General features: G+C 51.4%; 4 protein-coding genes across 4 annotated transcripts; 2 read left to right on the top strand and 2 right to left on the bottom strand.

The window, feature by feature from the left end:
- Window positions 1–632: 632 nt before the first annotated feature.
- On the top strand, window positions 633–3936 carry J4E88_009246 (uncharacterized protein; the record flags this gene model as incomplete). Its single annotated transcript, XM_049402850.1, has 4 exons — window positions 633–2870; window positions 2922–3036; window positions 3088–3452; window positions 3517–3936. 4 exons carry the CDS (start codon window positions 633–635, stop codon window positions 3934–3936), a joined length of 3138 nt encoding a protein of 1045 aa, XP_049251338.1.
- Window positions 3937–4850: 914 nt separating this feature from the next.
- Window positions 4851–8937, bottom strand: J4E88_009245 (uncharacterized protein; the record flags this gene model as incomplete). Its single annotated transcript, XM_049402849.1, has 7 exons — window positions 4851–5639; window positions 5947–6130; window positions 6467–6761; window positions 6848–7639; window positions 7701–7862; window positions 7902–7938; window positions 7993–8937. 7 exons carry the CDS (start codon window positions 8935–8937, stop codon window positions 4851–4853), a joined length of 3204 nt encoding a protein of 1067 aa, XP_049251337.1.
- Window positions 8938–11201: 2264 nt separating this feature from the next.
- J4E88_009244 (uncharacterized protein) lies at window positions 11202–12632 on the top strand (the record flags this gene model as incomplete). Its single annotated transcript, XM_049402848.1, has 1 exon — window positions 11202–12632. One exon carries the CDS (start codon window positions 11202–11204, stop codon window positions 12630–12632), a length of 1431 nt encoding a protein of 476 aa, XP_049251336.1.
- A 271-nt stretch (window positions 12633–12903) lies between these two features.
- On the bottom strand, window positions 12904–14801 carry J4E88_009243 (uncharacterized protein; the record flags this gene model as incomplete). Its single annotated transcript, XM_049402847.1, has 3 exons — window positions 12904–13544; window positions 14347–14596; window positions 14652–14801. 3 exons carry the CDS (start codon window positions 14799–14801, stop codon window positions 12904–12906), a joined length of 1041 nt encoding a protein of 346 aa, XP_049251335.1.
- Between the last annotated feature and the right edge of the window lie 393 nt (window positions 14802–15194).

Below are 15194 nucleotides of genomic sequence, written 5' to 3'. Positions count from 1 at the left end.
AGTCTGCACATTGCTGCCGTCGATTGCCGCTCACAACAACATAGCAATGCGTTGCCACAAATCGCGTCTCGTTTTCTTCGACCTCGGGACCCCCATCAAGTCACTCCTAATCTGGACTCAGCTTTGTGCATTCCTACATGTCCAGATTGGTTCGCATGTCCGATTCATCGAGGCATAGCTTCGGTTACTCTTGGGTAATGACCCAAAGCACCATCACGCCCATGGCCGTGGCGGTATTCAATGTGTTTTTGAGCTCAATCACCAGTTTCCTCTCCAGTTTGTACGTTCTAGGGACGAGTAAGTCCGAGGCTTCGAGGTGCTCGCGGATAGATACTGTGGTTCCCGGTGTTTCTGTCCGTCCACCTATCGAGCAGGCCTGACGGAAGGTTTGGAAAACGACCATGGTAAAACCAACTCCCTCTACACAAATCGCTAACAGCAGATTGCTTGCGCAAGCAGATTTTTCTCGCTTGTAAGTGTGCAGAGTGTCCGCCTGCTCATAAACAGCAAGCTATTACGATGACTAAATCATACCATATAACCCAGTCTTTCCAGGTATCATTCCAGTATTCGACATCACACTCTCCTCTTACGCATCAACCCCTGTATCATCGGCAGCGGTTTCATTCACAATGGCCTCCTCCACAGAAATGCCAGCGGACCACGACTGGCGCGACAGCACCCATGAGCTCTACTATCCCACCAGCAGTACTGCAGTTCCTGTGGTGACGACTGATTTGATCGGCCGACCCTGGAACTCTAAATCCTTCCTCGAAGAGGGGCAGGAACAGCTCAAGAAAGACAAGAAACTGGTCAAGAAGAACAAAACAGCCGCCAAATATCCTCTTCGCACCGAACTTCCAGCTCTGATCTCACCGCAAACGATCCTAACTAATCACTTCGAGATCACTACCGATGCGGCGGACCTCTACGAATATGAGATCCTTGATCTGGAGGGAGAAGGACGCACCAAGAAGAAAGTCCAAGCACTGTTCAAGAGAGCCCTGGAGGCCTGGACCCACCTCAACAATGACCAAGCCAACTTCGCTACCGACAATCAAAAGACGATTGTGTCTTGGGTGAATTTGCACCAAAACCTCACGACACCACCGCAAGTGCCCGGAGACGCAGCCAATGAGAACGCAGGCGCAGTATGGCCCAGCCAAAACATTACGACAGGAAACAATCCGGTCGCTGCCCGCTTGAAGTTCGTTGGCAAAGTACCCATTGGTAGACTACACAATCAGACTATGGCTACCCTAAGCGAGGTCCATACTGATCTGGCTGCTGTTGAACGATGCCTCAATATCATCATATCCAAGAGCTTCGATGCCGAAGTATACCGGCATTCCGTTGACAAGTTCTTCGTAAAGAAGGCTCGGAAAACCCTCTACCGCGAACAAAACAAGATCCAGTACCACTCGCAGTCGTTGGAAATCATGCGTGGCTACTACTACACTATCAAGCCGGGCATGGGATGTCTGCTGATGAACTTCAATGTTGCTACAAGCGCTTTCTTTCGTCCCGTCCTTGTCAGCGAGTTTCTGGCAGATAGCGAGACATTCCCCGACTTGGAAGAACGTATAGCGCTTTTGAGCAAACTCCGCGTCTACGTCGACCCGAAGCACAGCCAGCAGCGCTTGAACAATTTTGGTGCTCGCATCAAGTCTATCCACAGCATTGGTGACAACAACAACCCCGATGAGAAAATCGAGGACCTGAGTTTCGTCGAGAAGGTGAAGGGAACCGATGGTAAGCCATTAAAGGACCCGCAAGGCAATTTCATCTTCCGGACGATACCAACAAAAGTTACCGATCACATCAGAAGCAGTTTTGGTCTCACCGCGATGACGGGCCGCAAAGCCGTCAACGTAGGCACGGCTACCGACCCTGTCTGGTACGCGCAGGAGCATCTACGTATCGTACCCTACCAAATCTTCAGACGTCCTGTTCCTGAACATCTGACAAGCTCGATGGTCAATCAAGCTGCACTCAACCCCGGCGTCGCCCAGACTCTTATCGAACGCGAAGGCCTTGCCCATCTTGGCTTCAATGAAGTCAAGAATGAGAAGGTCGGCTTCAGGAACGGCGCACCGTTGTCGCTCTATCCTACTATGATGCGTGTGGAAGCTGGCAGGATGCCCTTTCCCTCTGTGACATACAAATGGAACCAACACCACAAGGAGAATAGCAAGAAGAGCCTCTCATTCAAGCAGTCTGTCTGGAATATTGAAGACGATCACCAGTTTCATGAGCCCAAAATCTCGGCCATGCGGTACTACGTTATCCACCAGCTTCAGAATCGGCATATCACACCAACGATCGCCAACTTCGAAACCGAGTTGCTCAACCAGCTGGGCCGGAAATGTGGATTGGCAAACACCCAAGTCGTTCGTGTCAATCCTGGAAACAATGCAGCTACTATCGGATCGGGAGAGAATCTACAGTCAAAAATGGCAGAAGCTGTCTCCTTGAAGGCTGATCTTGTCATACTCATGCTTTCGTATCCGGACCGACACGTGTACGCGCACTTCAAGAAGCTGGCGGACAAGCAATTCGGAATTCGCTCACTCTGCGTCGCCAAACCCTCGCACCTCGAAACTTTGGGCACCGACCAGATTACGAAATACATGTCGAACATCACACAGAAGATCAACATCAAGTTCGGTGGTATCAACGCATCGGTCGAGTACATTTCCGATGCACTAGGCAAGAACACTCTTGTTCTTGGCGCAGATGTAATCCATCCCGGCATTGGAGCATATGAGAACTCACCTTCCATTGCGTGTATTGTAGGATCGGTCGACCACGAAGCTGGCAGGTTCCTTGGCTCAGCTCGCCTACAGAGCAAGGACAAGACTGACCGCGAAGTAAGTTGCTGTATGGAAGATTTGACAAAGAAAGCACTAACAAGACTTCAGATCATCGACCACGTCCAAGAGATGGTGGAAGAAAGAATCAGGGCCTGGATGGTCGCCACAGGCAGTGCCGTGCCCCCACAGAACTTCATCTACTACCGTGATGGTGTTTCAAAAGGTTCTATCAATCATGCTTTTCTTATCCATCAGAGTACTGACTGTGTTCTAGGACAATACTCGCGTGTTATAAGCGTCGAGTTGGCAGCTATCGGACGGGCCGCAGAAGCAGTCCGAAAGCGGAGCAACACAATGACGATGGGCGGCGGCAAAGGTACCAAAATTACTGCCCTCGTGGGTGTCAAACGTCATCATACTCGCTTTTATCCTATCGATGCGAACAGCAAAGATGGCTACGGTAACAACAACTGCAACCCTGGTACCTACGTCGACCGTACAGTCACTTCGCCGTACTTCCGGGACTTCTATCTGCAGTCGCACAGTGGCATCAAAGGAACCGCACGACCCACGCACTACTTTGTTCTACGGGACGATGGGATAGCGTCGTGCACAAATACTGCCAATCTCCGCAAATTGGTAAGTTGCTTGCCCTATCTTGCCCTCCCAGGTTCTCGTTTCGTACTAACATCACATTTTATAGACTCATCACCTGTGCTACACCTATTGCCGAGCCACGACTGGTGTTTCATACGCCGCCCCAACGTACTATGCCGACCGTCTCTGCGACCGAGCACGTCTCTACCTCCTCGACACGTGGGCGGGCCGCGACGCCACCTTCCTTGGAACACTCAACACCGCTAAAGCGAATGAGCCTACCCGCCTGCAAACCGATCGCGACGCCAGGTATCGTGGAGGCCGGGCTTTTGATGCTGCAGCCGGAGATGTGAAGAGCAACGCAGAGATTGACGAGGAGAACGCCGTCCCTCAGGCTGTGAGAGCACACTTAAGGGCCTTAGTATTGGCACGCGCGCAAGCCGAATTTTACAGCGAAAAGCCAGCTGGAACGACGACGGGTAATCCTTGGCACGAGTCTCTCGACAAGGTCATGTTTTGGATGTGAGCACCGGCTCACAGAACGGCACGGTAAGTCGGTGGTGGATGTACCAGACTATCACGGTCTATTTTCTTCTTCCTTCCCTGTTTGATTGGATTTCCCTTCTTTCCTTTCGTCATCAAGTCATTCCCTCGGTACTAGACAAACACTGGGTAGGTATGCTACTTATCGGCTGGTGACGTCCATTGCAACGTCACGCTGCTACGTCACCTGCCCCCCTCCTCAATACCATCTTGTCGGTACTATTATGTTTGACTAGCGCTACCTTAGCGCCGATCTTCGTGCATATAAACTTCCTCTCCCGTCCTCAATCCTCTTCTTCTTCTCTCCATTCATGGTGGCGAACTTACGAGTTCGTCGACTCAAAATTCACGCAGTTGGAAGCAATGTCTGTTTTTGGCCTGAGTGTCCAAAATGGATGGGTTTGCAATGTATGATCGCTGTTTCTTCGTCTGGGGAGTCTAGATGCATGGAGTTTACCCGACTGTCTTTTTGTAGTGTCTGCGAGAGGTCTTCAACACATGTTTCTGGTAGTTTGAGTTTACATGAATCAAGAAGAAGATTGATTTGAGGCTATGAAAGCCGCTTGATCGAGTCTCTCGGGGTATTTGCAAACTTAAAGCACCTTTGGACGGCCTCGACCGAAGTCGTATGGCGGGAACAACATGGGTGGTTTATATGGCCTCGACGTTTTATAAGTTTGTCGATAACTGGTGAAGATGTTCTGAGTGTTGGGCGTGTTGCCATACTCAGCGCCACCACAGCCAGCATCGAAAAGTTTGTTGGCGATGGTATTGGTCCACTGACTGCATACGACCTCGTCCCACATCAAAGACCTTGTAGTATGAGATATAGGGTTGACGGTGACTGTCCAGGACTACCTATGCTTCAAGGATTTGTATTAGGAAAGATGTATCATTTTAGTCCTCTAGCTTCTTCAACAAGGCCTTCATCTTGGCCAAGAGATCCGGAATCCTGAACGGCTTTCCAACAACATCATCCATACCCGCTTCCTTTGCGTCATCCATCTGTCCCCCTCGAATGTTCGCGGTGACCGCAATGATTGGCACATGCTTCGTAATCTCTTTCCGTTCCTCCATCTCTCGTATCTTCCTGCAGCAGGTGAGGCCGTCCATCTCCGGCATCTCGCAGTCCATGAGAATGATGGTGAGTGGCATGCCATTAGCAACGCAGAATTTCGTTTTCGCGAGATGTTTCAATGCCCAGACGCCGTTATCGGCGGTATGCGTGACACAGCCAGTTTTTGTGAGCTGTTTCACGAGTACCTTTTGGTTGACGAGATTGTCTTCGACGACAAGAACGTGAAGTCGATCATCTTCCTCTTCGTCTTTCTTGTCGTCCGTGGGCCGGGGAATCTGTGCTTGTACCGGGGTCTCAACTTCCTTAGGCGTGGCAGCGGGCGCGGTGGAGTTCTGGTTCGCAGCTGCGGCGCTGATTTTGCGCGAAGATGCCGCGTGTTCGGCGTCTAGAGCGTGCTTCACTGTATCCGTTGAGATCGTAGGCTTTTTTGCAATCATGCGTTTGCATTTCAAGTAGAACCCGAAAGTACTGCCGACGCCAGCTTGTGACGAGACACCGATTTGACCGCCGTGAAGCTCGGCAAGTTGGCGCGAGATGAAGAGTCCGAGACCGCTACCGCCGTATTGCATATGCGTCCGTGGAGACTTCACATTGAAAGTTCTGTCAGCCTAAATCTTGGCAGTCATTCCGGGCTGGGATTTACTAACAGCTTGCGCAAACTTCTCAAATAGCAGCGATATCTGCTGAGGCGACAAACCGCATCCAGTGTCCTGGACATTGAACCGAAGATAGACGAACGAGCCTGAGCCCCAACCCTCGCCGTTTCCAAATTCGCTCACGATTTGTCTTGGCGGAACAACTAACGGCGGGCGCATAGAATTAGCGCTTCACCTTCAGGATGCTCGACCAATGCATCTACGTACATTGGAATCCTTCTGGTACGCCAAAGTCTGGCGAATCCGCATGAGCACAGACATGAACTGTGATTGAGCGAACTGGTGAGTCCATAGTGAACTTGATGGCATTGGTAATAAGGTTGACGATAATTTGAAGGAGTCGACTTGGATCAAGAATGACCCAGTCAATGTCGAGGTCCCGGATACTCTGATGCGGAACGAACTTGAAGTTGATGTTCTTGGCTTGTATTTCAGGACGGAACCTGTTAGGATCATGTCAGCCCAGCTTCCGTATATATTCGACTAGAGGCTACCAACATTGCCATGGACCGCTGTACAACGATGATAGGCTGCGCTGGCATTGGCGTGATGCGGAGAAGATTTGAGTCCAGCTTTGAGACCGTAAGAATATCGTCGACGATCGACTTTTGATGCTGAACACAAAGAGTGATGTTTTCAGCAGCCTCGATACAGTCCTGGGCCATCTTTCGATCGCCAGTGCATGAGAATTGATACTGCGTCAGAGTATCTTTGATATCGTCGGCACATATCAAGATCGCGGAAAGCGGGTCTAGATGTTGGTAAACGCGTCAGTAGACATTTCGAATGCAACCAGCATAGGGGGGATATCGCTACTTCTCATCTCGTGCGACGTGATGTCGATGAATTCGTTCTGTTGACGCTTTGCCTCTTCTGCCTCCCGTAGTCTTCGTTCTTGCAGACCCTGCGCCCACTTCAAATGCGAAATGTCCGTGAGCGAGCCCATGATGCTGATCAGCTCACCATCGGGGCTTAGCTCTGGCTGACTAGCAGAGAGGACCCAATATTCGATTAGTGAACCGTCGATATCTCGGGGCTGGAATGTCGAATTGGCGAATTGTAGCTCACGACTTGCTGGCTTATGGTGAGTTATCATATCTGGATGTTAAATTTCATGGTTAGCGCTTGAAACATGCAACTGGCATGGCAATATCGCGTACAGTTCCACATGTCTTGTGCCACTTGCCTGCTCTCACCCACCATCATCTCAATAGTCCAAGGTAGTTTGGTTCCTGCAGGTGAGACACCTGTCATCTCGTAGTATTTATCGTTCGCCTCCAATAAAAGTCCATCCGGATTGAATAGATACATGCCCATGGGCGATAGTTCGGTCATTCGGCGCATTCGTCCGGTCTGAAGTTGGAGCTGTCGAGACATCTGTTCTCTTTGTAGGGTAGCCATCTCCGCGACTTCTTTGCTTTGCCGCACTTCACCTTCGAAAAGCAGTACTGACGCCAACGACGTGGCGATCTGTCTATTGAGCATGGCGATGAAAGACCTGTACTCATGATCATAAGCCCTTCGTGGATTGATGCCTATTAGTAACAAGGCACACACGTTGTCTGCATTGGTTGGTCGTAGAGGTAGAACTATTGCCTCTCTACAAGGATCCTTGTAACCGCGCCATTCGATGATGTCTAACAGTGGCTGTGGAAGCGTATGGTCTTTGATGCTCAACATCCTGGGCTCCAGGGTCTGCGTAGCTGCTCGAAAAGCAGGTGTCAAGATACCATCGTAGTTCTTGAAGCTGAATTTGTCGGGAGACACTGCATGCCCTCTCGGCACGCCGATAGATCCTTCGAACACGCATGACTTGACAGACGTTGGCGTTGCATCTGAATGCGAGGAACCATTTTCAATGTCGTCTGCCTCGGTAACGGTATATAGAAGCGCAAAGGGTACGTCGTATTCGTTGTGATTCAGGCCTTCCAGCACTCTTATCCAGAATTCTTCTGAAATGTGGGTGCGCGGTTAGTGTCTGTCTCACATGAAGGATCGTCCATATTCACTTACTAACAGTACGTGTGGCGTTCATACGCTCCCCGAGGGATCGCAGTAACCACATTCTTCTACTGCTGATCGACTCAACCGTGGTATCAAAAGCATTGAGATAGACTACAGTTCGCATCTCAGTCAGCAGTTCCAGTATCTTTGGCTCAAGCCCACTGAGTTTCGCTGATAGGCGGTACGGCAACGTTTCGCAGTGTTACTCACACCCCAAGACCCGCTCTGTTCCACCAAAGACCGGAACCTGTCCATGTGTTAGATGTATTCATGGGGCCAAATTGAGGGCATCAATACTGACAAAAGACCAAGTAAAGAAAGACTCTTCCATGTAACCGTAACGCATGATGGGTAGCGGCTGGTTGTGGTTTAGCTGCGCATGGCCTGTCCGAGCACATTCGCGAATTACAGGACCAACCGCATGCCACATTTCACCGAAGGGGCCTGAGAAACCGGTTCCCATCAAAGCCGGATGTTTATCGCCCGTCACGTCGTCTCGATAGGCCTCATTGTAAAGCATGGTCAGGTCCTCGCCCCAAAAGACAGAAGACGGGTGAGGGTTGCGCATGACCAAACAGACGATCTCTCGGAACTGGATCGACCATCTGTTCATAGCTCCTAATGGTGTATTTGCCCAGTCGATGCCCCGTATAAACTGTAGATGATCCGAGAGAGCACCTCTGGGGTGCGGTACTGTCCAGTCAGGTACGGACGAGTCAGGCGTAGACAGAGTGATCGCTGAGATGCTCGACTTGCTATTCTTGTCACGGTCCTGGCCGAGGGAAACAAACGGGAACTTGGGTTGTTGCACATCTTCAATAATCTCCCGCGTCGGTATTGCCTCTGCGGAAGCTAAACGCTTCGCTGCGTCGGCAGTGAGATCGCTGTGTCCTTCTTTCTCGAGTCGCGGCGCTGATGCACACAGCGGATCCCCTTCGGGAACATCTTCATTCCGGAACAGCTTGTGTGCGCTAATCAGTCGCCAATTGGGACGGATCGAAACACCAAACCACAACAAGTTCTCGAACTCGATGGTAATCGGAAAGATGTCCCTGGAATCGTTGAATCTGCTGAGGATTGTCGCCCATATTCGAAACTCGTCATGCGTTGCACTACCATCCACCGAGTCGCGATCGGTTGGTGACGTGCCAATTACCTTCTCCAGTAGTTGGTGTTGCTCACGAAGTGCCGCATTGCAGAAAATGGGTCGTATCGGATTTCGACATCCCTTCGAATATTCGTCCATGTTGAGCATGAATGTGGGCCTGTCATCGAGATCCAATAGCTGCGGAAGGGTGCATGTGTTGAGGACGTCCAGAGCAGCATCTTGCCTTTGGGCCTGGTGTAAGACAGAAGGAGCTGTAGGCAGCGGTAACTGAAAGAACGAGCTACTCATTAGGGTCCAGATAGGAGATAGTGTCGGCCCTGCGCGATGATAAAACAAGGTACATTAGGAATAGGGAGGGCGTGCGTTCGGAGGGTCGATGTGCGACGTACAACGTGAAAGGTCGCGATGAGTCTGTGCCTTGGCCATAGAAGACGCGTTGGCGTAGTAGCTACGGTTCCTGTGGACGTGACTACCAAGACTGCGACAATCAGAGTATGATTGGCAGGTACATCATGACGCAGACGGTTGCAGACATTACTATGTCGCCGATACATCGCATGCTGCTTAAAAGTATTACTTCCCCGTCGCACCTAGGCGAGCTCTTCCGCGAGCTGATTAATGGCTTCTCCAAGCCGGCAGGCATCATTTAGATGTCTGGGTGGCATTGCGACAGGCTTCTTCAACGTGGAAAAAAAGGGACATCAATCGCATGCGCGTGATAGAAACTCATGGGGCGAGCACGGTGTCGTCCAAAAGATGGGACGCTGAAGTAGATGTCGCGTCCACGGGTGCGTCCCGGGACGGCTGTGAATCACGCTACCACATGCAACATGCCTGGTTTAAAATGACGTCACGCGTTCTTAGCACCAACACGGGATGTTCTCCGCATCGCAGAACGAGCAGATTGCTGTGTTGCACGATCCAACATCAATCCTCTCTGATGTCTTGGTTGATGATTCTTGTGCGCTGGATCTGCGTCTTTGAATGGAGGGCAGAAGCTACTACTATTTCTCGATCCAAGACTTCCAAGGTTTGATGGAGGTCAAGGCCGTTCGACTTCCGAGGTCCCGAGGCCCTTCTCACTGCAGGCATGGAATAATCCATACAACTGACCATACAGACACCTTCAAATAAACTCTTGTTGTGACATCTTTAGTATACACACCCAGACGAGCCGAGGGAACTCAGTGCCAGCCCACGGCTTCTTCGACTCCGAGCAGCTCGTCAAATCAGTCACTATGGAACGCACAGAAGTGAGGGGGAAAGAAAAAAGGTAAGAAAGTCGAGACCAGATGCTTGGATTTGTAGCGGGGTAGTTGTGATAGTATGCGGTTCAGTAAGTTTCGAGATGTTGACGCAGTAGTAGTGGTGCTACTAGCCACAGATCAGCTGGGACTAGAAGTCTTGGGAACGAACAGTAAATTTGTTCCTGTTTAGAACGCTAGCATACGCCTGAAATATACTCCCAGTGATTGAGAATCGGAAGGAGAGATTGTGCGGGCTGGAAAAGAAGAAGTACGGGGATAACTTCCGCAGGGCGGACCGGGTGTTTGGGCCGCGCTTTGATGTGCGGAGTGTGGGCCCACGGACATTTTATCAACGTCAAAAACACCCATCTGACGGACAGAATCCCTCGTCTCTGAGAAGAATTGCATGTGTATGTCTCCACAGCGCGCAAACCTCATCGCCGATATCTTGGCGGGCTGCTAAGCCGAGGTCGAGCGAGGTCAGGTTAAGAGACTGTCCAGGCGGTTATCCAGGTGTGCTGGCAAGACTCGGCCAATCGCATCTTCACAACCCAGTCCGTCTATTTGGCTGTGGACGCAACTCCTCTTCTCTCCGCGCACTCTTCACCGGCCGATGTTCATGCATTCCTTGCTCAACCACCATCACTACAATGCATCTCTAACACGTGCAGAAGGTTCGTTCGCGTGGATCGAATGCCGAATGCGCCAGAGCCATGCGTCAATCCGAGCCCAAGCGGAAAGTGGGTTCACGATGTCAGTGGCGCTCAACTGCCGCATTCAATAGTCTTCGAACCGGATCTAGTAAAGCAGCTCTTGATTTACTCAGGGGAGAGATCATGATCACAGCCCGTCCCGTACGCTAATGACTTACGTAGTGCATGATCTACAAGGCCTATGCAGATCGATATATACCAAGATGCGCTTCCGCGACTGTTCCACCTGGTCGGCGACGCTAAAGCGGTGACAATGTAAACATTTCGTGGTAGACTGCGATGCAACGTTTGGGCAGGATGACGATCTTGAGCTTCACGACTCGTGGTGTAAGAATGGTTAAAGAAGGGTCGTATGCTTGCTTATCTTGATCGACCAGGGCCCTGCATCTCCTCATCTTTTGGTCGTGCTTGCTTCTTGTACCAAGGTCCAGCAATTGTCAACATGCGTCTCTCCATCCAATCGCTAGCTCTTCTGAGCGTTCTCCCTGCGTCGCTCGCAGCTCCCGCACCATCTCCAGCTGCGGCACCTGCACCGGCCGTCGACGCAGTCCAGGGTCTGGATGAACGTCAACTGCTCAGTAAACTCACATCTGGTTTGACCTCCCTCGTTGGTGGCCTTCTCGGCCAATGCGACCAAGCAGTCAAGGACGGCGATGCCCCAAAGGTGCTCGACATCCTCCAGCAACTTCAGCCTACTTCGCGACCAACGAACATCGAAGAGGCAGTCGCAAGGCACTCCCAAATCTGGGCGAGCCCGACCACGCGAACGGACTTTTTCGCCGCAGTAGCGACCCAGATAGCCGGTGGCCTTGTCCTTGACGACACGCTAAAGGCCGCTTTCACCGGCGGTCTGCCCTTCGGCGAGAACAGCATCAACAACAACAACCCAGCCACCGTCGGTATCTATCCCAAGAAGGATGCTGCCGATGCACCATACACACTCTCCGAGTCTGCGCTCCGAAAAGCACTTTTCATCCCACCTAGCTTCACCTACGGCGAGAAGCGCCCAGTGATCTTTGTACCCGGAACTGGTGCTTATGGAGGCACAAACTTCGCCAACAACCTCAGGAAGTTGTTGAATGGCAAGAGTTATGCTGACCCTGTATGGCTCAACATCCCCGGCGCTATGCTTGCGGACGCGCAAACCAACTCGGAATACATTGCCTACGCCATCAACTACATCAGTGCCGTCTCACGCACAAACAAGGAGAACATCGCCGTCATATCTTGGTCCCAGGGTGGTCTGGATACACAGTGGGTGTTGAAGTACTGGCCATCAACCCGCAAGGTTGTCAAAGACTTCCTTCCCGTATCTCCAGACTTCAAGGGCACTGTCATCGCGAACGCGATCTGCTTGACACCGAACAGCGACATCGCGCTCCTTCCCTGCGACCCCTCTGTTATCCAGCAAGAGGCTACCTCCGATTACATTGCATCGCTCAGGCGTGATGGAGGCGACAGCGCATACGTACCCACTACGACCTTTTACTCCGGCCTCTTTGATGAGGTTGTGGAGCCTCAACAAGGCACTATCGCATCCGCGTTCATCAATGACGCGCGCAATGTTGGTGTCTCCAACAACGAGGTACAGAAGGTGTGCTTTGGACAGCTAGGCGGCTCCCTCTATGGCCATGCCGGCGTTCTGTTCAACCCTCTGACTTACGCGCTTATCGTTGATGCGCTTACGCACGATGGACCGGGTAATGTAGATCGCATTGATGTCAAGAGCGTTTGCAGTACCTACGCCGCTCAGGGTCTCGACCTTGACGATGTATTGGCTACTGAAGGGCTCATTCCTGTGGCTGGTGTACTGCTGTTGACGTACCCACAAAAGATGTACGCTGAGCCTGAGTTGAGGGCTTATGCTAGATAGATGCGGCTCACAGATAGTCACGTTCAATATCACAGTCCCTAATATATCTTGTAATTTGCTTCATCAACCTTGTTAAGCTATACTTTACGTGGAAGCGTGGAAGCTTGCCTAGGCCAACAACCTTGCAGTATGAACTTGCACATAACAGCCCAGAAACGTACTACCTTCAAACCAAGCATTACCTAAGCTCCAATCAAGTAATAAAGTGATTCAGGGAACAAAAATCAGTATCCTAACAGCCAGTTCAGCTCACGTGCTGTTCCAGCTTGTCTCACTTCTTCTCCTTCTTCTTCCTCCCTCGCTTGCTGGCCGGTGCAGATTTTGTTGGTGGGTTATAGGACGGTTGAGGGAACGAACTCGTAATGTTCGAATAGCCTGGATGATGCGCGAAGACTGGCATACCCGATGGAGTCGCATGCACACCCGGATGAGTCGGATAGCCCGGTGCCGGAACGGTTATCGCTTGTTGACCTGGTGGCTTCACTATGTTACCATCGGGCCCTACTACTCCCACCGCAGTGACGTCTTCTTTAGCGACACCATGGTCAAGGAGGAACTGATCCATCGCCGTGAGCGCAGTAGGGTTCTTGGCCTTTATAGCCCTGTTAATCTCCATAATCTTCGCTACCTTCTCTGCTTTCGGGAGACTCTTGAAAGCAGGCATGCTAGCTGCGAGCTGAGCTGTGTCGGTCCAGTCCGGTGTGGTAGTAGTTGCGGAGGCTTTGGGAACGGACTTGGAGATACCAGAAGGTCTAGTGAGAGTCGGGAGGCCAGACTGAGTAGTTGGACGACGGTTGGAGGTATTTCTGGACTGCGCGGGCTGCGATCGAGTTGCAATAGGGAAGCTGTGTTGCTTGATTTTGAGCTCTGGTACCGTAGGCGCCTGGCGTGGCTGGAGGTATTGCGGCTGTGCTAAAGATGAATAGCCCGTGGGCTGGTAAGAACCCAGTTGTGGGGATTACTGCTGGATGGACTGAGCCGGTGTATACATCTGCGCCGTAGGAGTCGGTGCAGGGGTTGGAAGCTGGGATGGCCCCATACTCCGCTGCTGTCCGACCTGTTGTAAGTAGTCCGGAACATAATGCTGCTGAAGAGCCGGACGCGGTGCGTACGGCAATCCTGGGCCGTTCACAGTGTCGTCGACCTGTCTCTGCCAAATTGGCGACATCATTGCGTGTTGACGACCTTGTAGAGAACCTTGAGAGCCGGGTGACGGGTGTTGTAGTCCAATTCCTTGCTGCTGATTGGGAAGCTGACCCTGTCTTCTTGCCCAGAATGCCTCGATCTCTTGGTTTCGACGTTGATAGTGTTGCAACTCAGGAATAGTCAAGGTTCCTGAGAGCCCAGGTTCAGTGAAGTCGCCCGGGTTTGCGTAGAGCAAACGAGGGTCGATATCGTGGTTCGTGGGTGTTCTTGCCGTCATCGCGAAAGTTGAAGCTCCTGGTTGATTGTCCACAGATGAAGAGGAATAGTTTGGCACTGATGTGCATGTAAGTATCCACAATTAAGCAAAGAGTTCGCTGCAAAAGAGTCTACGGCCCAGGTAGCAGTTGAAATTTGGACAGCGTAGAGGCATTGAGGGTGTATATATGACATTACCGAGATGAAGGAGCGGAAGTGTGAACAGTGTGGGTTGGATGTAGGGCTTAAATGGTGTGAAGAGCGTTGTGCTTATGACGGTGTGATAGCAGATCTGGTGAAAGCGCGTACATACCTCTCGCATTTTCGGGCGCAATCTGCATGAGGCGTACACTTTCGTACTTCTTCCATGCTTCACTGGGCTGCGCATTGCGATGCAGCAGCTCGTAGGGTCCCTTTAGCTGCGCCCGCCGGATGAGAAACCTCGCCAGAGGCTGCAGGTTATCCGTGAGTCCATTAAGCTCGGCTGGGAGGCCTTGGTGTCTACGTTCGATCGCGAAGAACACGCGCTCAAAAAAGAGATCGTCGCCATCGATAGAGGATTTCTGAAATGGATCAGCACCCCGACGGCGGTCAAAGTGAACAAATGAGGGGACTTACGGGCTGGAAGCTAGAGGTCTCGAACGCTCGCTGGACGTACGGCTCTATGTCGAGATCGTCACGCAACAAGTGCTTGAAGGCGTAGCGCAGGTAGGGTGTGAGGGTCTGCGCAACCCATTGCAGATAAACGGGGAGTATCGGAGCGCTCATTCTGGCGTTCCTGTGGCTGGGACAAAATTCGTTGCGCGGTCGGTGAGGGGAAATGTTGAAAGCGGCGACGAGGATTTAAGAAAGTGAAATCGCAGTATGCGAGACAATTCATCGAATTCACCACGACAAAGCTGCGACAAGGATCGAACAAAGTGAAAAAGGGCAGAGTATATGAGACAATTTCCCAGCTTCACCACGAGAACCAGGGACAGGAATTGATGGTGCAAAATAGCTTACTGAGTTCATTCCGACTTCACCACGACTTCCGTAGACCTGAAGCGGGTGAACTTCGCTCTATAGCATGTGGGAATTCGAGAAGAATGACAATGACGATTGTCTTCGTCTACAAGCCGCATCCCGCGCGAGAATAGTGTCAACCATGGTAAGCAATTC

This window comes from Alternaria novae-zelandiae (genome assembly GCF_023758075.1).
Source record: "Alternaria novae-zelandiae strain BMP 2774 chromosome Unknown scaffold_23, whole genome shotgun sequence".
NCBI lineage: Eukaryota > Fungi > Ascomycota > Dothideomycetes > Pleosporales > Pleosporaceae > Alternaria > Alternaria novae-zelandiae.
This window is presented reverse-complemented; position numbering and strand designations above follow the sequence as displayed.